Source organism: Sus scrofa, chromosome 1 (genome assembly GCF_000003025.6).
Source record: "Sus scrofa isolate TJ Tabasco breed Duroc chromosome 1, Sscrofa11.1, whole genome shotgun sequence".
NCBI lineage: Eukaryota > Metazoa > Chordata > Mammalia > Artiodactyla > Suidae > Sus > Sus scrofa.
Genome location: NC_010443.5, coordinates 87,328,347 through 87,353,250, shown reverse-complemented (window position 1 = coordinate 87,353,250; position 24,904 = coordinate 87,328,347). Strand labels below are relative to the sequence as shown.

Genomic DNA, 24,904 nt, shown 5'->3' with positions numbered 1-24,904 from the left:
TTTGAAGGGTTGTGGCAAACAACCACCAAAGTTAAGGAACAGTTCTACTGCTATGTCTTCTCTCCAGAAATCAAAGTTTCTCATTGTTCTCCCTACTCTTTCAAGGAGACTTGTACAGTCTGCTGCTCCTTAAGTCAAGAGGCCGTTACAGCTCTAGCTTCCAAGAGACCCACAGGGAATCCAGGGTAGGGTCATACAAAGTAGTGACTGAAATTTTACAAGATGAGTCTGTATTTTCATCCTATTTAAGAAATATACTTACTTTGATAATGAAAGTGAAAGAAATTATCTTTCTGAGAAATCACATTGCTTTATTTTCTACGTATCATTATTCTTAAGTTAAAGCCAATGAAGTAAAATATGAAAAGATAAATGAAAGAAATGAATTTTTCATTGGTTCAAACAATTTATGCTGAAGTCTTCTTAAGAAGGGCTAATTTTTTAAGTATTATAAATCTTTCTAAAATGTAAGGCAATTTTATACATCAGGCACTATAACTATAGAGCTTAAGGCCTACATTTACTTAACTAAAAACTTTCTTTCAACTTTCTTACCCAAAACTTTCTTTTCTTAGCCCCTTCAAACACAGAGAAAAAAGCAATTTTGAAAGCAAATGTATGCTATAAAGCAAGACTGTTAATAGTCATAATCAAGGATATAATGGCCGCACCTGTGATATATGGAAGTTCTTGGGCCAGGGGTTGAATCCAAACCACAGCTGTCACCTATGCCAGTGCTGCAATAAAACCAGATCCTTTTAACCAGGCCAAGGGATCCAACTTGCCCCTCCGCAGCAGCCTGAGCCACTGCAGTCAGATTCTTAACCCACCACACCACAGTGGGACCCCTAGGGATATTTTTTTTAAGGTCATAATCACCTAATACCCACTTTGTCTTTAAAAATGTCATTAGTATAACAATAATAGCATGTTTAATTTTAATAAATGTAATTTCTTGGTAAATCTTCTAAGAACAAAACATTGCAAAATATATTCTAAGTTACCTAATGAGTCAACAACTAAATAGGTTGATAGCTACAAGCAAGTTAAAGGCCAGGGAACAACTTCCCAAACCCATGGCTTTGCTTCATCTAAAGTCCATCTCTTTCCTACCAGAAATAAAATAGTCAGGCAAGTCCTCTATTCCTATTCTGACTGTAAAGCTATGCCTTTTGCATTAAGAGCAAGCCTAGTGTTCAGTTCTCTGTAGTGTGGTAGGTAAGGGTAGCATGGAAGTGACAGTGCAAAAGTGGGATTTCCAAATCAAATGGTAGTTCTAGTTTTAATTTTTGGAGGAATCTTCACAATGGCTGTAAAACTACATTCCCACCAGTAGTGCACTCTAATTGTAATAGGCAGTATGTTTAGAAGATAAACAAGTACCAGGATGTAGGATATTCCATGATGACTATAGTTTTTAAAAAATATAGTTACGTGAAACATGACCTATTTCCACTATCATTTAACAATCTGTATTTGGCTTTATTAATTTCTCCTTATATCTTCTGATTTGTATCCATTTCTTTCCCTCCTTAAATTCCACCCCCCAACTTGTCTCATATACCCAATCTTCTTTCTATGATGGAAGAAGAAAACAATGTAAATTTTTTTCTTAAAACTATCTTTTTTTGTTATCTCTAGTGTATCATACTGTGTTAAATTCTCTCTTGGTGCTTGGGATATCAAAGACATTATTTCCTTTTCATGAAATGACACCTTAAATAATCCATTTACTTTCAAACTTGCAACATATTATTTCCCTCCTGGGAGTGACTGTCATCTTTAAAGTAACCATCCTATTCAAATGTTGTTTACCTTGGTAAATCCAATGGCTTTGAACTAAGCTCTGGAATTTTTTTATACATTGGAAAGTGACTTATTCCTCTTCTTCTGTTAAACAAGAATAGATGCGCATTTCAACATACAGTAATGGATTTCTTATGTCTATATTTTATACAAAAAAAAGTTAAATTTCCTTTGAAAACTGAGACCAGGAGCAATTAGTTTTTCCTTAAGAAAACTAAATTTTTTATCGCTAACTTAGACTTCAGGGTCACTGTATTTCAGGATTTGGGATGACTTCCCTTAGCACACAAGCTCAAAAGTAAGTTTTCCTGTAAAAATTATAAATATTTTATTATAAATTCATGAATGTTGAATACATAATTATATGAACATTGATCATCCCATTGAAAACTCTGTGAAAGAGCCTTCTATATATAAAGTACCACTATATATAAAGTACCACTGTTGCTGTTGCTCCGATTAGACCCCTAGCCTGGGAACCTCCATATGCCTCAGGTGCAGCCCTCAAAAAGAAAAGAAATAAAAATAAATGTATATATATAAAGTGCCACAAAAAGTAGAGCTGTAAAGCAGTTTCCGGACTTATACCTCTAGATAAATGACAGCTCATAAGTAAAATGTCCATATTTTGAACCTAGTGATGTGAAGGTTTGCCTGCCCATGTCTATTCTCCCAAAAAAATAAGAATAATGCTATTCTCCATCTACAAAGAAAATGTAGCACATGACTTTGAAGTTTTTTTCAGAAATGATGATTGGTCTTTTCTAACTGCCCATTCCTGAGCTGTATAACATAATAGCCATTATACAAACGTGGCTATTGAACACTTAGAACCAGGCCAGTCTAAATCAAAATATGCTGTCAGAGAAGAATACATGCTGATTTCAAAGAATCAGCATGAAAATAAAAGAATGCAAATGATACTGATAACGTTTAAATTTTAATGTTTTGGATATACTAGGTAAAATAATTAATTATTAAAATTAATTCCACCTGAATTTTTAAATCTTTTTTAAATGGTAACTACCAGAAAATTTAAAATTTTGTTTGTGTCTTGCGTCACATTTCTATTTTGCAGCACTGGTCTAGTCTCTCTCCTGGATCCTAAATGGTAAACAATTATAAGTACAAAACATGTGACCTAAATCAGAGGTATCACACGTTACAGTGATAGAGAATAAAAGTAACAGGCCAACAAAAGGATTAAACATGTGATTTTAAAATCTACAACTGGAAATTCTCACCATGATGCAGTGTGTTAAGAATGCAATTGCAGTTTCTTGGGTTGCTGCAGAGGTGCAGGTTCAAACCCCAGCCTGGCACAGCATTGTCACAACTGTGGCTAGGTTGCAGCTGAGGCTCAGATTCAATCCCTGGCCCAAGAACTTCCAAATGCCACGGTTGTGGCTATAAAATTTAAAAAAAAAACTTTGCAGCTGGATGTTGACTAGACATATTGTGGTAATTGTTCCCCAATATATACAAATATCGAATCGTTACATTGTACACCTGAAACTAATATAATGTTATATGCTAGCTATAACTTAAAACTGTATAACTAAATGAATTCATTGTTTATACTGCCAAGGAATTCAAGAGGTAACAATGGGTCTAACTGTAAAAGTAAGAGCAAGAAGTCAGTCCTGCCAACTCAGATCCTGTCCATCTGAACACATGGGGGATCCTCACATGCTTATATACGTAAAAGATAATGGTGACAAAAACTGTCACTTACTGAACACTTAATTTATGTCAGACACTTTATGAAGACTCCTTGGGTAATCTTTATAATAATCCTAGATGTGTATTAGCTGAGGTAGGCTAACTGCTGAAACAAACATCCACCAAGTTTCAGTGACTTACCAAATAAATGTTATTTCTTGCTTACATCTGATTGGGGTGGCAAAGCACGGCAACAGGATCTGTTCCAGGTTTCTGTCCACAAGTTTGTGTTTTTCATAGGTCTCTGGAGTCCTCTTCAGTCAGCCAGCAGAAGAAGATGAGAGAATAGTGTACTCGTGAGATTTTTATGGGCCATGCCAGGAAGTGTTACACTTTATTTCCAAACAGCATTCTATTGCCAGAATTCAGGTCTGGATACACCAATCTGCAAGGGAGGCTGAAAATATACAGTTTAATTATACCCAAGAATGAAAGAAAAACAATAGCTGTCTGTAGCAGGTAAGGCAGTTAGCCTTAGAAACATTAAAATAAATTCCCAAGGTCACAGATCTAGAAAATAATATTCAACTTCAGGCCTATAGGACCCCAAAGCCTGTACCTTTCTAAGTAACTTTCAGAACTTGCAGAACTGTTGCCATCTCAGTGTACTTATCACAGAGAGAGGATTAAGCAAATGGTCAGGAAATAACAGGGAATTGAATTGTCTATCCTCTCCTACCATTACAAGAGGTTAAGGTTGGGAAAATCTGTTTAGACAATCAAAATTTCACTTGGCACCTCTTATGAATGCATCTATATGACTTGAGATGACTCTTCAACAAACAAAAAGTAGAAATAATGAAGTGGTTATCTCATTGACAAAATACCATAGCCATAAGAAAACTTGAGGTTCGCAGATTTGAAACTCGAATTTGATGTGAACGATCACCTTGGGTTCTAAATTGCTGGTGCAAATAATCAAATTTCTTTCAGTGGCCATTGAATAGTGAAATTGGTTTGGGTGGAAAAGTCCAGAAACAAATGGACAGGAAAATTATCTAGAAGGATGGTAACTATATGGTGAAACGATGCTAGGTATTTGCTATGTTTTTTCTCCTCTATTTTCATATTCATTACATCTCAGGAACACTTCCATATGACATTAGTATTCCTGACTATACTAAATTTTATTAACATATTTTTGAAAGAATATAATTTGTTTCTTTTTCAGTTCTATTTTTATTCTCGGAACAGTTACTTATGTCCTCCTTGGAGACAATCTTTTACTATTTTCACAATATATGACATTTTATAAGCTTAATGTGACTTAAGCATGTTTCTATAGTCTAGAAGAAGAAAGACTACATGTCTTAGCTCCATAAAACAGGATTTGAGTTAAACATTTTCTGTCCCTTATCTGGGTGAACTGCATTTTCAGATAACCAGTTTCCCCCATGCCCTGTTAGATACTATGTAGGAGTTTCATTCCATGAGAATTTCCCTACAACCTTACTCAGAGATAATCCTCAAAGCCAAGGCTGTCTTAGCCCCAAAAGTGACGCAGGACTATACAGGATCAGTGGAGAGCGAGTGTTTACATAAATACTTAAATGTTGACTACCATGTGACAAGCAGTGTGCTGCACACCTTCAAAGATCCCCATAATCATCCTGTGAATCCAGCCATCTGGTCTGCAGCTGGAACCTCAGCCTCTCAGAAAGTCTCCTGTGAGAAATTCCATTGCCCTTAATACCACGCGCTTGCTTTCTCATGATCAACTGTGGCTCCTATTTCTGCTGAACGATTGTTTTCACATATTTCACCTGTTATAGATGATTGCTTCTCTTTGTTCTACACAGAGCTTCTCTCTTTGATTTCCTCGGAACCACACAAACACTGCAATGCCATGAGTCATGAGGTTGTCTGTAGACTTTTTAAAGTTCTCGGTACTGTGCCATCAGGGAATTTTTCAATCTTTCTCCACAGGATCCAGTCTCCTATCTACCTTGAATGGCCTTTTATCTAACTCCATCCTCACTTGTCTTTCTTCCTGGCATTCCCCCTCCACATATATGTTCACTTCTTTACACATAATTGTTTAGTTTTCTTTCTACTGCAGTCTCCTTTCACACCTGACTCTCGAGGCCTCATAGTAATTCATAGAAATTTATCAATGACTTTTCTTAAATGAAGATAATTCCCTAAGTGTTAACACTAGTACCAGTAGTTACTAATATTTTCTGAAATATATACATTTATGTATATGTATATTTCATTAAAAAATAAAGCAACTGGAAGTTCCCATTGTGGCTCAATGGTAATGAACCCAACTAGTACCCAGGAGGACACAGGTTCAATCCCTGGCCCCACTCAGTGAGTTAAGGATCCAGTGGTGCTGTGAGCGGTGGTGTAGGTCACAGACACAGCACAGATCTGGTGTTGCTGTGGTTGTGGCATAGGCTGACAGCTGCAGCTCTAATTTGACCCCTACCCTTGGAATTTCCATATGCCACAGGTCTGGCCCTAAAAAGCAAAAAATAAAAATAAATAAAGCAACTAAGCCTCGAAGGACATAAAATTCCACAGCTCATATGCTGACAATACATGTCATTTTACTCTAAATACCTTTGTCTTTTAAAATACAGCACTGTTGGGATTAATCTTCAAAATGTACAAAGAGCTCACATAGCTCAATATCAAAAAATAAAACAACTCAATTGAAAAAATGGGCAGGATATCTAAATAGACATTTCTCCAAAGACATACAGATGGCCAAGAGGCACATGAAAAGATGCTTAACATCACTAATTATTGGAGAAATGAAAGCCAAAAGCACACTGAGATACACCAGTCAGAATGGCCATCATCAAAAAGTATACAAGCAATAATTGCTGGAGAAGGTATGGAGAAAAAGGAATCCTCCTACACTGCGGGCAGGAACATAAATTGGTAACCCACTATGGAGACCAGTATGGAGTTTCCTTAAAAAACTAAAAATAGAGTTACTATATGATCCTGCAATCCCACTCTTGAGCATATAGCTGAAGAAAATGATAATTTGAAGAGATAGTGCACCCCAATGTTCACTGAAGCACTATTTTCAATAGCCAAGACATGGAAACAACCTAAATGTCCATAAATAACTGAATAAAGAAGACATGGTATATATACACACAACGAAATATCACTCAGCCATAAAAAAGAAATGAAATAATGCCATTTGCAGCAATATGGATGGACCTAGAGATTTATCATACAAAGTGAAGTTAGCCCCATAGAGAAGGACAAAAATCATATGGTTTCACTTATATGTGGAATATAAATGTCTTCTTTGGGAAAATGCCTATTCAGGTCTTCTGCCAATTTTTTTTCAAGTTGTTCTTTTGCTGTCAAGGTGCATGAGTTCTTTGCATCGTTGGATATAGAGTCCTTATCAGATATATTGTTTGCAAATATCTTCTTCCATTAGTAGGCTGCCTTTATATTTTATTAATGGTTTCCTTTGTTGTTAAAAACTTTTGTTTGATGTACTCCCATTTGTTTATAGATGCTTTTGTTTCTCTTGCCTAAGGAGACAAAAAATATTGTTAAGTCTTACATCAAATTGGGTACTACCTACATTTTCTTCTAGGAGTTTTACAGTTTCAGGTTTTAAACTTAAGTCTTGTGTTCATTTTGAGTTTATTTTTGAATATGGTATAAAAAAGTGGTCCAGTTTCATTCTTTCACACACACATAGCTGTCCAGTTTTTCCAACATTATTTATTAGAAAGACCTGTCTTTCTCTGCTGTATATTCTGCCCCCTCTGTTGTAGACTAATTAGCCATAGATATGTGGGTTTATTTCTGGGCTTTATATTCTGTTCCATAGATCTATGTGTCTGTTTTTGTGCCAGTACCACCCAGTTTGATTATCATAGCTTTGTAGCCTATTTTGAAATAAGGGAGTGTGATACACCCAACTTTGTTCTCAAGATTGTTTTGGGTATTCAGGATCTTTTCTGATTCCATATAATTTAAAAATTAGTTTGGTATTTAGATAGGGGTTGTATTGAATCTTTAGATTTCCTTGGGTAGTATGGACATTTAACTCTTAATTGTTCCAATCTACGGCCATATTGTATATTTATATCTGTTTCTGTCATCTTCAATTTCTTTCTTTATAGTTTTCTGAATACAAGTTTTTCACCTCCTTGGTTATATTCATTCCTAGGTATTTTATTCTTTTTGGTGCAATTGTAAATGGGATTGTTTTCTTAATTTCTCTTTCTGATAGTTCATTACTAGTGTATAAAAATGTAACACATTTCTCTATATTGATTTTGTATCCTGCATCTTTATTTAATTCATTCACTATTTCTAATAGGTTTTTTGTTGGTTTATTTACAGTTTTCTATAAATAAAATGATACTATTTATTTGCAAACAGTAATAGTTTTATTTCTTCCTTTCCAATTTGGATTTCTTATATTACTTTTTCTTGTTTGATTGCTGTTGCTGTGGCTAGCACTTCCAATATATGTTGAATAAAAGAGGTGAGAGTAGGCATCCTTGTCTTGCACCAGATCTCAGAGGAAATGCTTTCAGCTTATCACCATTGAATATAATGTTGACCATGGGTTTGAAATATGTGGCCTTTACTATACTGAGGTATGTTTCCTCTATACAAACTTTGTCAAGAGTTTTTATTCATAAATGAATGTTGAATATTGTAAAAAGCTTTTCTGAATTTATTGAGATGATATATGCTTTTTATCCTTCATTTTGTGAATGTGGTATATCAAATTGATTGATTTGTAAATATCAAACAAAATTTGCGTCCCTGAGATAAAATCCCACTTGATTATGTCATATGATCTTTTTCATGTGTTGTTGGATTCCATTTGCTAATAAATATATGTATATACATTTGTCTTTTTAGGGCCACATACATGGTATATGGAGGTTCCCAGGCTAGGGGTCAAATAGGAGCTGGAGCTGCTGGCCTACACCACAGCTACAGCAATGCAGGATCCAAGCCATGTCTGTGGCCTACACCACAGATCATGGCAACACTGGATCCTTAACCCATGAAGCAAGGCCAGGGATTGAACATGCATATACATGGATGCTGGTCAGATACATTTCCACTGAGCCATGATGGGAGCTCCCTGTTTGCTAATATTTTATTGATGATTTTGCATCCATGTTCCATAGTGATACTGGCCTGGAATTTTTTTTTTTTTATGTGTGTAATATCTTTGTCTAGTTTTGGCATCATGGTAATGCTGGCCTCGTAGAAAAGAGATTGAAAGTGTTACTTTCTCTTTAAATTTTTGGAATAGTTTGAGAAAAGTAGGTGTTAACTCTTCCTTAAATATTTGGTAGAATTCACCAGTGAAGTCATCTAGTCCTGGACTTTTGGTTTGGGGGAGGGTTTTGTTTAACTTAATCTTTTTTAGAGTATGGTTGATTTACAGTGTTGTGTCAATTTCCGCCATACAACATAGTGACCCAGTCATACATACACATTTTTTTCTCATATTATCTTCCATCATGTTCTATCCCAAGAAATTGGATATAGTTCACTGTGCTGTATAGTATGACCTCATTACTTATCCATTCTAAATGCATTAGTTTTTGCCTACTAACCCCAAATTCCCAGTTCATCCCACTTCCTCTCCCTCTCCCCCTTGGCAAAAAAAGTCTGTTCTCCATATCCATGAGTCTGTTTCTGTTTCGCAGAGGGTTTTTTTTCAGTTTCTAATTCAACTTTATTACTCATTCTATTTCTTCTTGAATCAGTCTTGGGAGACTGTACATTTCTAAGAATAAATCTGTTTTTTCTAGATTGTCCAATTCATTAGCATATAATTGTAGGAATCTCTTAGGATCCCTTGTATTTCTGCAGGGTTGGTTGTAACTTCACCTTTTCCATTTCTGAAATTATTTATATGGGCCATTTTTATGTTGATAAATCAGGCTAAACGTTTATCAATTTTGTTAATCTTTTCAAAGAACCAGCATATAGTTTCTTGTTTTTTTTTCACTTTTTAGGCTCTTTTTCATTGATTTCTGCTTTGACTGTATATATATATTTTATTACACCTAGTTTACATGTTCTATCAATTCTCTACTGTACAGCATGGCGACCCAGTTACACACACATGTATACATTCTTTTTTCTCACCTTACATGTTCTATCATAAGTGACTATACAGAGTTCCTAGTGTCACACAGCAGGATCCCATTGATAATCCATCCCAAAGGCAACATTCTGCATCTATTTACCTCAAGCTCCCCGTCCCTCCCACTCCCTCCCCCTCCCCCCTTGGCAATCACAAGTCTATTCTCCAAGTCCATGAGTTCCTTTTCTGTGGGAAGGTTCATTTGTGCTGTATATTAGATTCCAGATATAAGTGTTATCAATTTGTCTTTCACTTTTTGACTTACTTCACTCAGGACGAGAATCTCTACTTCCATCCATGTTGCTACAAGTGGCATTATTTTGTTCTTTTTTATGGCCGAGTAGTATTCCATTGGGTATATATACCACATCTTCCTAATACATTCATCTGTCGATGGACATTTGGGTTGTTTCCATGTCTTGGCTATTGTGAATAGTTCTGCAATGAACACGCAGGTGCATGTGTCTTTTTCAAGGAAAGTTTTGTCTGAATATATGCCCAAGAGTGGGTGGCTAGGTCATATGGTAGTTCTACATATAGTTTTCTAAGGTGCCTCCATACTGTTCTCCATAATGGTTGTACCAAATTTCATTCCCACCAATAGTGCAGGAGGGTTTCCTTTTCTCCACACCCCCTCCAACATTTGTTGCTTGTGGACTTACTAATGATGGCCATTCTGACTGGTGTGAGGTAGTATCTCATGGTAGTTTTGAATTGCATTTCTCTAATAATCAGGCATGTTGAGCATTTTTTCATGTGCTTGTTGGCCATCTGTGTATCTTCCTTGGAGAAATGACTCTTCAGGTCTTTTGTCCATTTTTCATTTCAGTTTTTGGGCTTTTTTTTTTTTTTGCTGTTTGGTAGTTTAAGTTCTTTGTATATTTTGGAGATTAGGCCCTTGTCAGTTGCATCATTTGAAATTATTTTCTCCCATTCTGTAAGTTGTCTTTTTGGTTTCTTTATTGTTTCTTTTGCTGTGCAAAAACTTGTCAGTTTGATTAGTTCCCATTGGTTTATTTTTGCTCTTATTTCTGTTGCCTTGGGAGACTGACTGGAGAAAACATTCATAAGGTTGATGTCAGAGAATGTTTTGCCTATGTTCTCTTCTAGGAGTTTGATGGTGTCTTGTCTTATGTTTAGGTCTAAGTCATTTTGAGTTTATTTGTGTGCATGGTGTGAGGGTGTGTTCTAGTTTCATTGATTTACATGCAGCTGTCCAGGTTTCCCAGCAATGCTTGCTGAAAAAAACTGTCTTTTTCCCATTTAATGTTCTTGCCTCCTTTGTCAAAGATTAATTGACCATGGGTGTCAGGGTTTATTTCTGTGTTCTCCACTCTGTTGCATTAGTCTGTCTGTCTGTTTTGGTACCAGTATCACACTGTGTTGATGACCATGACTCTGTAATATTGCCTGAAGTCTGGGAGAGTTATGCTTCCTGCTTGGTTTTTGTTCTTCAGAATTGCTTTGGCAATTCTGGGTCTTTTGTGGTTCCATATAAATATTTGGATTGTTCTAGTTCTATGAAAAATATCATGGGTAATTTGATAGGGATTGTGTTAAATCTGTAGATCGCTTTGGGTAGTATGGCCATTTTTACAATATTAATTTTTCCAACCCAGGATCATGGAATACCTTTCCATTTATTTACATCTTCTTTAATTTTCCTTGATTAATGTTTTATAGTTCTCAGCATAGGTCTTTCACCTCCTTGGTCAGGTTTATTCCCAGGTATTTGATTTTTGGGGGTGCAATTTTAAAAGGTATTATATTTTTGTATTCCTTTTCTAATATTTCATGGTTAGTATACAGAAATGCAACTCATTTCTGACTGTTACTCTTGTATCCTGCACTTTGCTGAATTTGTTGACCAGTCAAGTAGTTTTTGTGTGGAATCCTTAGGATTTTCTATATATAGTATGTCATCTGCATACAGTGACAATTTTACCTCTTCTCTTCTTATTTGGATGCCTTTTATTTCTTTTGTTTGTCTCATTGCTGCAGCCGGGACTTCCAATACTATGTTGAATAGCAGTGGTGAGAGTGGGCATCCCTGTCTTGTTCCAGATTTGAGTGAGAAGGCTTTCAGTTTTTCCCCATTGAGTATTATATTTGCTGTGGGTTTGTCATAAAAGGCTTTTATCATGTTAAGGTATGTTCCCTCTATACCCACTTTGGCAAGAGTTTTTATCATAAATGTATGTTGGACTTTGTCAAATGCTTTTTCTGCATCTATTGAGATGATCATATGGTTTTTGACTTTTCTTTTGTTAATGTGGTGTATGATGTTAATTTATTTGCATATGTTGAACCATCTTTGTGCTCGAGTCCCACCTGGTCATGGTGTATGATCTTTTTTATATGTTGTTGGATTTAGTTGGCTAAAATTTTGTTGAGAATTGTTGCATCTATATTCATCAAAGATATTGGCCTATAGTTTTCTATTTGGTGGTATCTTTGTCTGGTTTTGGAATTAGGGTTATGGTGGCATTGTACAATGTCTTTGAGAGTGTTCCTTATTCTTAAACCTTTTGAAAAACTTTAAGGAAGATGGGTATAATTTCCTCTTTGTATGTTTGGTAGAATTTGCCCTGAAGCCATCTGGTCCTGGACTTTTGTTTGTATGGAGTGTTTTTATGACATATTCAATTTAATTTCTAGTGATTGGTCTGTTCAGTTGATCTCTTTCTTCTTGATTCAGTTTTGGCAGGCTGTACATCTCTGGAACGTTGTCCATTTCTTCTAGGTTGTCATATTGGTTGACAAACGATTGTTAGTATTTTCTCATGGTTTTTTGTATTTCTGTAGTATCCATTGTGACTTCTCCTTTTTCATTTCTTATTTTGTGTTTTTGGGTTTCTCCTCTTCTTGCTGAGTCTGGCCATAGGTTTGTCCATTTTGTTTACCTTTTCAAAGAACCAGCTCTTGGTTTTATTGATTTTTTCTATCTTTTTTGAATCTCTATTTTATTGATTTCCTCTCTGATCTTTATGACTTCTGTACTTCTGCTGACTTTAGGTTTTGTTTGTTTTTCTTTTTCTAATTCACTTAGGTGGTGGGTTGAGTTGTTGATTTGGGGTTTTTTTGTGTAAAGTTTTATTTCTTGTTTGTTTATTTTTGAGGAAAGCCTGTATTGCTATGAACTTCTCTCTGAGCACTGCTTTTGCAGCATCCCATAGATTTTGAATGGTTGTGTCATTATCATTTCTCTCAAGGTATTTTTTAATTTGCTTCTTAATTTCCTCATTGACCCGTTTGGTTTTTTAGTAGCATATTGTTTAGTCTCCATGTAGTAAGTTTTTTCTCATTTCTTTTCCTGTGGTTGATTTCTAGTTTCATGCCATTGTGGTCAGAGAAGATACTTGAAATAACTTCTATACTCTTAAATTTGTTGAGGTTAGCTTTGTGCCCCAGTATGTGATCAATCCTTGAGAATGTTCCATGTGCACTTGAGGAGAATATATATTCTGAATTTTTTGGATGTAATGTCCTGAAAATGTTGATTAAGTATAACTTTTCTGTTGTGTCATTTAGCATCTCTGTTGCCTTGTTGATTTTCTGTCTAGAGAATCTGTGCATTGATGTGAGTGGGGTGTTAAAGTCTCCTACTATGATTGTATTCCCATCAATTTCTCCTTTTATGTCTGTTAGGATTTGTTGTAGGTATCAGGGTGCTCCTATATTAGGGGCATATATATTGACGGTTGTAATATCCTCTTTTTGAATGCATCCTTTGCCATTAAGTTGTGTCTTTCTTTGTATTTCTTTATGGCCTTCATTTTAAAGTCTATTTTGTCTGATATGAGTATTGCAACCCCTGCTTTCCTGTCCTGTCCATTGGCGAGATGGATGGATCTTTTCCCATCCCCTCCCTTTCAATCTATCTGTGTCCTTTGCCCTAAGGTGCATCTCTTGTAGACAGCAGATTGTAGGCTCTTGCTTTTTTATCCAACCTGCCACTATGTCTTTTGATTGGAGCATTAAGTACATTGACATTTAGGGATTATTGATAGTTGTTTATTTGTTGCCATTTTAAACCTTGTTTCCAGTTGATTCTAGTTTCTCTTCTTTTCGTTTTTGGTTGGATGGTTTCCATTTATTTTATGCTTGAGTACTTTTCTTTTCAGTTTTTCTGAATGTAATGTTCTGTTTTGATTTGTGGTTGCCCTGTTTTTTAAGTATGTTAACCCCTTCCTATATCTGCTTGCTTTAGTCATATATGCTCAAGCACACCATTAAAAAAAAAAAAGTCTATATTTTCTTACTTTCCTTCCCCACATTGTATGATTTCGAACTCTTTTTTTTTTTTTTTTAGCATCTTCATGTTTAGATCTGTATGTTGCCTTATTTAAGCGATTGTTTTCCAGTTGTGGTTTCCTCCATCCTATTTCTTCTTACTTTTTTAATTTAGAGAAGACCTTTCAGTATTTCTTTTAGAATGGGTTTAGTATTGTTGTACTCTTTTAGCTTTTGTTGGTTGGAGAAATTCTTTACTTCCCCTTCTATTTTAAATGATATTCTTGCTGGATAGAGTATTCTAGGTTGCAAATTCTTTTTCCTTTCAGCACTTTGAATATATCTTGCAACTCCATTTTGGCCTGTAGTGTTTCTGTACAGAAATCAGCTGATAGTCTTATGGGGGTTCCCTTATAATTAGCGCTTTGCTTTACCTTTGCTGCCTTTAGAATCTTCTCTTTAACTTTTGCTGTCTTTATTATAATATGTCTTGGTATGGTCCTATTTGGGTTCAACTTGTTTGGGGCCCTCTGTGCTTCCTATACCTTGATATCAGTTTCCTCTAGATTCCGAAAGTTTTCAGATATAATTTCTTCAAATATATTTTCAATCCCCTCTTCTCGTTCTTCTCCTTCTGGAATTCCTACTATGTGTAGATTGTCCCACTTTATATTATCCCATAGATCTCTTATATTGTTTTCATGTTTTTTCATTTGGTTTTCTGTCTGCTGTCCTGATTGGGTGATTTCCATTATTTTGTTTTCCAAGTCACAAATTTGTTCCTCTGCATTATTCATCCTGCCCTTTAGTGCCTTTAGCTCAGTTTGAAACTCTGCAAATGAATTTTCTAATTTTTCTTGGCTCTTCATATTTTCTAATTCCTTTCTAAAGGAATCTGCATTATTGTTCATGTCCTCTCTTAATTCCTTAATATTCAGCCTTAATTTATTCAGTATTTTCACTACCTCCCTTTTGAACTCAGTGTCTGTCAGGCTGCAGAGGTCCATTTCATTGTTGACTGCTTTAGGTGAATTCTCCTGTTCCTTTAACTGGGATTGGTTTCTGAGCTTTCTTTTTTTTTTTTTTTTTTTTTTTTTTTTTTTTTTTTTTTGTCTTTTTGCCATTTCTTGGGCTGCTCCTGCGGCATATGGAGGTTCCTGGCTAGAGGTCGAATCGGAGCTGTAGCTGCCAGCCTACGCCAGAGCCACAGCAACGCAGGATCGAGCCGCATCTGTGACCTACACCACAGCTCACGGCAATGCCGGAACCTTGACCCACTGAGCAAGGGCAGGGATCGAACCCACAACCTCATGGTTCCTAGTCGGATTCGTTAACCACTGCGCCACAACGGGAACTCCGGTTTCTGAGCTTCTTAATTTTACTTACATTTTTCTTTTTCTGTGAGTTTAGAGAAGTGAATCTGTAGTCTTCTAGGACTACTTTTATGCAAGAGCCCCCCTTTGTATTTTGAGGGGGTTACTATTTACTTTTGGTATGGGTGTTTGAGTATTTGCTCTCTTTCTTTGGTGTGAGCAGGCTGTTATCCCAGGATGCTCAGTGTGTTTTCAGGGAGAAGGAGGCAATGGATAGGTCCAGTCAGTGCCTGGTTGCTGGGCTCTCAACAGCAGCAAGGATCTTCAGGAAGGTGATACAGGCTACTCCTAGTTGTAGGGCCCTGGGAAGTGGTAATGAGCTCTAGGCAAATCTACAAGGTGTCCAAGAGTGCTTGGCAGTAGCAGCAGCAGGGGCGTGAGTTCCAGGGGAGTGAGAGCAACATCATCTAGTGTTCAATTGCAATGGCCTCCTCTGAGGTGATTGGAACCGCAGGTGGTGCCTGTTCAGGGACCCCTAGTGGTAGCAGGCCATGACCACCTCTGGAGTCAGTGATAACTGTGGTGGTTTGCCCCTGCTACCTGTAGACCATGCATGAAGCACTCCATCTCACTTAGCCCACATAGGAGGTGCTGCACAGGCTGCTCCTAGTTTCAGCATCCTGGGAAGTGACAGAGATCAAGCGTGTTGGTACTGCCCAGAGGCTTCAGCAGTGGCAGCAGCATGGTGGGTGTGTTCCCAGGGATGGGAGAGCACCAACAGGTGATGTTTGGTCACAGTGCCCTCCTCTGTGGTGGACTTGAGGTGATGGGGCTGCAAGTGGTGCCTGTTGACGGACCCCTATTGGTAGTAGGCCACTCCCACCTCTGCAGCCAGAGATAACTATGGTGGTTTGCCCCCGCCTCCTGTAGGCCATGCGAGAAGTACCTTGTCCTGCTTAGCCCCCACAGGAGGTGCTACACAAGCTGCTCCTGGTTGCAGGTTCCTGGGAAAGGACAGTGATCAAGGGTCTGGGCACTGCCCAGAGCATTTGGCAGTGGCAGCAGCGGCAGAGCAGGTGTGCTCCCAGGGGAGAACAACAACAGGTGGTATTCTGTTGCAATGTCCTTCTCTGTGGTACCTTCTGAGGTGGTTGGGGACGCAGGTGATTTTTGTTCAGTTATCCCCAGTGTCCGTGGGCCACGGCCACCTCTGGAGTCAGAAATAACTGCAGTGGTTTTCCCCTGCCATTTGAGAAGCACCCTGTCCCACTTAGCCCATGCAGGGGGTGCTATACCAGCTGTTCCTAGTTTTAGATTCTTGGGAAGGGACAGTGACCAAGTGTCTGAGTGCTACCAAGGGTTTTTGGCAGCGGTAGCTGCAGGGTGGGTGTGTTCTCAGGGGATTGAGTGCAACAGCATATGGGGCCACAGGTGGAGCCAAAACACAGGCTCCCAGTGGTGGCAAGCCACACCTCTCTCTGGCCTCAGAGTCAACTGCTGTGGTCTGTCCCTACCACTTGTAGATAGTGTAAGAGGCACCACATCACACTTAGCCCCAATGCCCTTAGCCCACACAAGATGCCCAGCCACTGGTAGCCTGCACAAGAAGCACCCAGTCTCGTTAATGAACAAGAGGCTTCTCACCACCCATAGCCTGCACCAGAGCTGCCCTGCCATCTGAGAGCCCAGGGGTCTGGGGGAACGTGCAGACACTGTGCGACAGAGATCCTATGCTGCTCCCCCTCTCCTCCTCTCACCCTTCCCAACAATGGCACCTTGCCTCTCCTGTAGGCCCAGACCTTTTCCAGGTTCCCTCTACCTCGTGTTCCCCTCCCCAGCCCACAGCATACTGGTCCCCCACCCACAGCGCACTGCTTCTTAGCCCTTTTGGCTGTCTCCACACTGCCAACCCCAGCCCTCTCCCTGAGACTGACCCCCGAAGTCTAAGTGTCAGCACCCAGCACCCAGCCCCACCTGAGCATCTCAGGCTGTGGTGTCTGGGCTGGTGGTTCAGACGGTCTGTATGGCTCTCACTCTGCTTGGCCCTCCTCAGTCCAGCTGCTGCGCTTTTCTCTGCAACTTTGAGGTCCCTCCTTCTCAGCTGATTTTTCTGTCAGTTAGGTGGCTTCCCAGGGTGTGGGTTCCTTTCCTCCTTCACACCTCCCTTTCAGGAATGCTAGTCCAGTCCTGACTCCTTTTCTTTTTTTTTTTTTTCTTTTGTTCTACCCAGTTATGTCAAGTTTCTTGTCCTTTTTGGAGGTTTAACTTCTTCTGCCAGTGTTCATTTGATGTTCTGTATGAGTCGTTTTACATGTAGATGTGTTTTTTTGATGTGTTTGTGGGAGAAGGTGAGCACGTCCTCCTACTCCCCCTCCATCTTGCTCCGCCCTCTGCTTTGACTTTTATTATTTCTTTCCTTCTACTAACTTTAGATTTTCTTTATTCTTAGTTTCTTTAGGTATAAGATTTAGATTGAGATTTTTCTTGCTTACTAAAGGTAGGCCTGTATCATTATAAACCCTTTTAGAACTGCTTTTGCTGTACCTCATAGATTTTGGATCATTGTTTCTTCATTTTCATTTATCTTGAGGTATTTTTTTATTTTGCTTTTGATTTCTTCAGTGACCCACTGTTTATTTAGCACATATTATCTATCTTCCATGTGTTTCTGGTTTTAGCACTTTTTTCTGGTAACTGACTTCAAGTTTCACACCATTGGAGCTTTGGAAAAGATATCTGATATTATTTCAATCTTCAAATGTATTGAGACTTGTTTTATGGCCTAGCATGTGATCTTTCCTGGAGATCTATCTATTCCCTGTGAACTTGAAAAGTGTGCATTCTTCATCTATATACTACACCAGCGTGTATCAGATAAACAACTAGGTGTATCTAGTATGATGTACCATTTAAAGCCAGTGTCTTATTGATTTTCTATAAGAAAATGTCCATTGTTGTAAATGGGTGTTAAAGTTATTATGTTACTGTGAATTTCTCCCTTCATGTTTGTTAATATTTGCTTTATGTATTTGGGTGCTCCTATGTTTGATGCATAAGCATTTATAATTATTGAATCTTCTTGTTAAATTAATACCTTTATCATTATGCAATGCCATTTGTCTTTTACCTTCTGTTTTATAGTCAATTTCTCTGATCAAAGTATTGCTCTCTTTCTTTTTCCACTTCCATGGAATAACTTTTTCCGTCCCTTCAGTTTCAGTCTGTGTGTATCTTTAAATCTGAAGTGAGTCTCTTATAGGTAGTAAATATATGGTTCTAATTGTTTTTAATCCATTCAGCCATTCTACATCTTCTAATCAGAGTATTTATTCCATTTAAAGTAATTATTAATAGGTATATGCTCATTGCCAATAACAATTAACAATTCGATTATTTTCTGGTTGCACTTGTGGTTTTTTTTTTGATCCTTTCTTCTTTGGCTCTCTTTCTTTGTGATTTATTTTCTGTAGTGTTTTGTTTGAACCCCTTTCTCTTTTTTGTGATTATGTCTGTTATAAAGTTTTGGTTTGTATTTCAAGTGTTTGGGGTATTTGTGAAGTAAAGTAGGCTGTTATTTCCCTTCTTTTCTGGACAGCCTGAATAAAATTACTTTTTCTTAAAAAAAAAAAAAAAAGACTGTATTAACTTAAGAAAGTGTCAACAAATGCTTATCTCTTCCTCCCTTTCTAGTCACTCACTCATTCCTTAAGCCTTGTCATTCAGTTCCTAATAAAACAATTCCTTGAAAGTCATGAACTATCTTCCAAATATTTTACTCAATTATTCAATAGACTTATCTCTATCCTCAAAATTTTGCCCACCTGTATCTTTTGATTTTTTTTTGGGGGGGGGGAAGGCCTGTGCCCATGGTATATGTAAGTTCCTGGGCCAGAAATCAAATCCAAGCCATAGCTGTAAACTACACCACATCTACAACACCACCAGATCCTTATCCCACTGTACAGCAGGAACTCATTAGCCATTAATCACTTTCTCTTTTTGAAAATTTTACATCCTGTGGCTCCACAATATTGTGCTATCTTAAACTTTCACCTTCCTTGTTGAGCCTTCTTTTCTGCCTCCTTGAATTTCATTTGCTTATGCATATTTCATAGGTAATTAACTAGAAAGTATTATAATTATGTCTAAAGTATCTCTACCCTCTTGTTGAGACCACTGAGGACCTTAAGATCCTTTAACCAAATGCAATGACTGTCTGTCCTCCTCTTTTGTTTCAATTGTCTAGAGGTTTTTTTTTTAATTTGTTTTAATTCTTGCTTAAACATTCACATGCAAATTTTTAAAAAGCATTTTCATAAGGAACTAATTAAATTTATTGACATGTTACCAATTTCTGTGATTACTGTTGTTTCTTCTATGCCACGCTTTCTCCTTGGACTTACTCATATTATAGAGGCATATCATATACATTTAATGAGAGACTATAGGTGCTAAACTCTCTAAGTCTGCATGTCTGAAAAGATCTCTATTTTTCCCTCATTCTTGAAGGAAATATTAATTAATACACACTTCAACTTGTAATAAAAAAAAAAAAAATCCAGCAAACGAAATTCAATGACCAGACATCTTTAGAGGGGAATTCTACCAAACATATAAGGAAGAGCTAAGACCTATACTTCTCAAACTATTCCTAAAAACTGAAGAGGAGGCAACACTCCCGAATTCATTCTACTAGGCTGCCAGTACCTGATACCAAAACCATATGAAGATACTACAAAAAAAAAAAAAAAAGAGAGAGAGAGAAGTACAGGCCCATAATCTCTGATGAAAATAGATGCAAAAATCCTCAACAAAATATTAGCAACCTGAATTCAACTATATATATATATATATATATATATATATCAATACTACACGCGTGCACACACACACACACACATACACACACACATATATATATATATCATATAACATGATCAGGTGGGATTTATTTCAGGGGCGCAAGGATGGTTCAATAACTGCAAATCAATCAAACTGATACACCATATTATCATAAACAAGCTGAATGAGTAGGTTACCCAGATTCCCATGCCACCCACCATGGCTGCACTAGAACACCATTCTGAGCTCACACCAATAGTTACATAAATGTTCTTATATGAATTCCTAAAGTAGAAGGAAAAAGCCTGTGGTTTTATGGATAGGTTTATGGATAGGTTGGCTAGATAAACAGGTTCCAATTGTAAAATACAAAGGAGTTGCATGACAGGATTATTCAACTGAATGACAGTGAAAACAAAATTTTCTCAAAGGGTAAAGCTTTAAGCTGTGCATCTAGTGATCCACTTTGTGTGGAGCTCTATATAAATTCTTTAAGGCTGAAAGCTATATGAGTTTAATTCAAATTCCCCTACGATATCCGCTATTATCAGTTAAAATTCTTAGTTTTAAGATAACATAAAGCTCAGTCAACCCACTTGTGAATGAAAACAGGACACAGGAATATTTTTAGAACTCCAGGGTGGAAGAGAAGCCAGACCTAAGGAAAATTCTATAAACGCAGATTAGAATTGCATTTCGATTCTTAATCTCATCTCTGTTCCTCTCTGTATGTATGATTTCCTCTCTCTCTCATTTTCTTTCCTTTTCTCTATATACTGGCACACTGACATTTTCTCCTTCGCTATTAGAAGTGGTATGTGAAAGATGGCAAATCTATATCGTTCAAGGTTAGACAGATAGACAGACAGATGTATGTCATGATCCACCATCTGAGAGACTAAATTTTTAAAATTGGGTGTAAATAGATTCCCATGAATAAAAAACAAAAACAGAAAACCTCTAAGTGGCCTGCCTTGAATCCTGTTCATGTCCACCTATTCTGGGTCTAATCAAATTGCATAAAGTACAGAGTCAAAAGTCATATCATTCAAAATGGTTGCTAGAGGCTCAGCATTGACTCAGGGAGAACTGGGTAGTTGTGAACTGAACAGATACGCTCTATTATTCTCATTCATTTTCCCAGTTCTCCAAACAGGAAACCTTTGTCAGCTTTGGTTTATCTCTCTCTTTTATTCACTATATAGTTCTGTCACCATGAACTGTTCCCTTCTTTCAAAATTACTTTTATCTATTCCATCTTCATTCCTATTTTCCTTTATCATTTTCCAAAATGATAGTTCAAAAAAGGATATTTTTGTATGGTTAAATTTGCATTTTTTAAATACTGAGTAAGAATAAACAGTTTTTTCTCATAAGAGACACTATTAGTATTTCCGTTTTATTGACTTGTGTTATGGACTGAATTGTGTCCCTCCTCACCACCACCACCCAGATTCATAGGCTGATGCGCTAACCCCCCATATGACTGTATTTAGAGACAGGTCTTTTAAGAGGAGATTAAGGTTAAATTAGGTCATTAGGGTAGAGTTCTAATCCAATAGAAATGGTGTTCTCAAAAGAAGATGAAGAAACACCAGGCAGACTTGCACACACAGAAAAGACCATGTGGGGACATGCTGAGAAGGCTGGCTGCAAATCAAGAAGAGAGGCCTCAGGAAACATTAAACCTATTAACACTTTGACCTTGGATTCCCTGCCTCCAGAGGAAACAAATTTTGGTTAAGCCACCCAGTCTGTGTTATTTTGTTACAGCAGCCCTGGCTGGTCACAGCTGACCGACCAACATTTGCCTCTGGGTTAATTATCCACTTTTATTATTTTGATAAGGGCTCACTTAACATTAAGGTGATTAGCTTTTTAAAAATATATATATTTTTCTCAATTTATTTGCACCTCCTTCACATTTTTGTTTTGTTCTATAATAATGATGTCATTTTAGTGTAGTCAAATATTTCAAACCTTTCCTTACAGTTGCTGCATTTGAAACAGTGCCTAAAAAGTCCTTTCCGTTTCCAGAATTATATTTATACTCACCCATGTTCTCTTCCTATTTTTTTGGTCCCATCTGAATTTTATTTTTACTGCATGATCTAAGATACAAATCAATACTTTTTTCACATAGTCAACCAATACCACCTATTGATTTTCCCATTTGAAATCTATTTTATCATATCCTAAATATACACACTTAAAACTCCTATTGCTTATTTATGACATTCATTCATTCAGTAGCTCATTTTGGAGATTATATTGTTCCATGTTTATCATTAAGGAAAAAGAATTTTCCACGAAATTTAAGAAACATTATTTTGGATGACTCAAATTATTATTTTTTTTAATTATAGTAGGAAAGTTTTAAAAGTTTTTAAATTAAAATGCTAATATATAATTGTTTTAAACTAACAATAAACGTCAAAATAAATATATACAAAATTACTTTTACCCAATAGAAGTGAAGTCAAATGAAGGAGGGGTGAGTACCATTATCAGTAACATAGAATTACTTTACAAACCAAAAATAAAAGAAAAATGATAAACTACCTGAGGATTTAGTTGGCTTTTGTAGGCTCCTTTCAAAGAATGACTGTCCTTCCTCTCCCCCCCCCCCCGCCCCCAATTAGTTTTCCAAGGACAGTAGAGCTATTTTTTAAAGATCATTACTTAGCGGTAAGAGGAAAATCTACTTAATTGACTCACTGGGTTTAGGATTGCGTTGTTCTCTTAAGCAAAGGGTTAGGACAAGTTCCAAGTCGTACAGGCTCTGCAATGTCCATGTAGAAAGTTCTCTGATACCACGTGAATTTCTCCTTTCCATACACAAGGCCAGAACCATTCCAGGGATTTTAGCGAAAATTCCAGACACTTGAAAATCATGCCAAAGTGTTAGCTATTACTACTATTTGCTATCCATTATTTTCTGCTATCCACACAGCAAGGACTCTCTAAGCACATTGCAAATGTTAAACGTGTACATACTAAACTGAGATTCAAGGACTCATAAACTCCCAAGCTCGAAGGAGTAAAAAGCAGATCATTCCAACAGAAATCTCTCTCGATCTTTGGTGCTGTGAGTTCCAAAAAGCTTCCACTGAACCTACGTGGAATAGTGAAGTCACACAAAAGCAGTGACAAAGCTGTGCCAACCGCAGACCCGCCTCTACGAAATATAAAGGCGCCCCCCGGCCCTCCCTGGAAACTTTGGAGTCCAGGCAGTACATGGGCGTGGAAAAGCGGAGCTCACTAAGAGGCAGGCTGCAGACAAACCTCGCTAAGATTTTTGAAAGCCGGGAGGTGAACAAGTTGAAAACCATAACCACGAACCCAGCCAACAACCTGTCAAGGTGATGCGGCAAAATGGTCCACTGAGCCCAGCTCGCACCCTCAAGGAGCTACAGGACCTTCAAGCCCATCCCGGCATCCCTTGCACCGCGCAGGAGTAAGCCCTACGGCGCCTGGGCCCTTTCGGCCGCCGTTGGCTCCGCGTTGTTATGGAAACCCAGCTGCCATCACAATGTCGTTGCAACAGGCCCCGCAGTCGCGGGTCTTCTTGGAACTGGTTCCCTGGGTCGACCGGGACCGGGAGAACAATCTGCTCTCAGGCGGAGAGACGCTGCCTGGACTTCGCCACCCTCTCTCTTCCGCACAGGCCCAAACTGCCACCCGCGAGGTGCACGTAAGCGGCACAGCAGAGGTGTCTGCGAGGCCCGACCGGGCGCATGTGGCGGTGCGAGTGAGCAGCACCAAGGAGACGGCGGCCGAGGCCAAGAAGAGCGTTTGCCGCCGCCTGGACTACATCACTCAAAGCCTCCAGCAGCAGGGCGTGCAGGTGAGAGCTCTGTCTGGGAGGGGCTTCGAGCTGGATCGCGGCAACCCTTCTGCGGAGGTTTAGGCCCCGTCGCGCCCCTGGGGCGGGAGTTTGTGGATGTCTAGGGTCTTGAGCGTCTGGGACACCTTTCTGTTTTGTGCATTCGCTGGCGCGAGGATCTGAGGAGTGAATCTTTGGCTCTTCCTTCTAAATGAAAGGAATTATCAGCGGCAGTTACTTGTGAAATTAAAGAGTGCAAATTAAGTGGGGTTTTATTTGGCGATATTTGCGATTTATTTTCTTATTTTGACAAACTGTTAAACTTGAAACATTAGATGTAAATGCTTGCCTAAGTAGTGTGCTGGAGACTAATTTTTTTTAAATTATTCTGCACCACGGAATTGACAAGTGAAAAGCCCCTTTCCTCCCAACCTGATAAAAGCTTTGCATGAACTAGTTCTTCAGTATTTTTCGCAAAGAATAATACGTGTATTGGGGGTAGGAAGTGGGGGAAATTGCATCCATTTTCATTTTAAACTCTAAAAAAACCCCAATTTTTTTAGTTTTAGTTTAAAAAGAAAAGCCAGTATATTGTAGAGGCCACATTTATGAAATACCTCTACTTACCACAGAGCTCCATGAGACCAATCACTAAATAAATCTTACTTTAAGCCTGCTTCTAAGAAAAAAAAAGAAAAAAAATGAACTAGCTATTTAGTCTGCACAACAGCCCATTTAGGCAGGTTTTAATATCCCACTTTCCATATTTAAGGAGATTAAGTAATGCTCTGAACATCAGCCAGGGCTGTGTTTGAACTCCTGCATTCCTGAAACCAAAACCTAGGTTCCAGATAATTAGCATGGAAGAAAATTAGGAAGCACAGAATGTGTCAGTTATATCAGTGTTCTTCATTTTACAGAGTAGGATTCTAAAGGCCCACAGCTGTGATTCATGCACCCTAACATGAGTTCATAAAAGTGCTTCTTTTGCTAGAATTGACACAAACCCCCCAAAAGCAAGTCTTTAAGGAGAAAATATATTTATTTGTACCACAT

General features: G+C 37.9%; 1 protein-coding gene and 1 long non-coding RNA gene across 4 annotated transcripts in view; one reads left to right on the top strand and one right to left on the bottom strand.

Moving 5' to 3' along the window:
• LOC106508944 overlaps positions 1-22,877 on the bottom strand; it is a 165,727-nt gene extending 142,850 nt beyond the window's left edge. Inside the window, exons 1-3 of one of the 2 annotated variants that reach the window (XR_002344085.1) lie at positions 22,741-22,877; positions 3,670-3,925; positions 672-1,890 (exon numbers count right to left, since the gene is read on the bottom strand). This is a non-coding gene — a long non-coding RNA (uncharacterized LOC106508944). The remainder of the gene's footprint in view (positions 1-671; positions 1,891-3,669; positions 3,926-22,740) is intronic. The other variant, XR_001306104.2, reaches the window with a different exon arrangement.
• The window catches only part of IRAK1BP1 (interleukin 1 receptor associated kinase 1 binding protein 1), a 39,963-nt gene continuing 38,383 nt past the window's right edge, over positions 23,325-24,904 (top strand). The window contains exon 1 of one of the 2 annotated variants that reach the window (XM_003353300.4): positions 23,325-23,869. In XM_003353300.4, coding sequence (XP_003353348.1) covers positions 23,555-23,869 — 315 coding nt within the window. In that variant the 5' untranslated portion in view covers positions 23,325-23,554. The remainder of the gene's footprint in view (positions 23,870-24,904) is intronic. The other variant, XM_021092236.1, reaches the window with a different exon arrangement.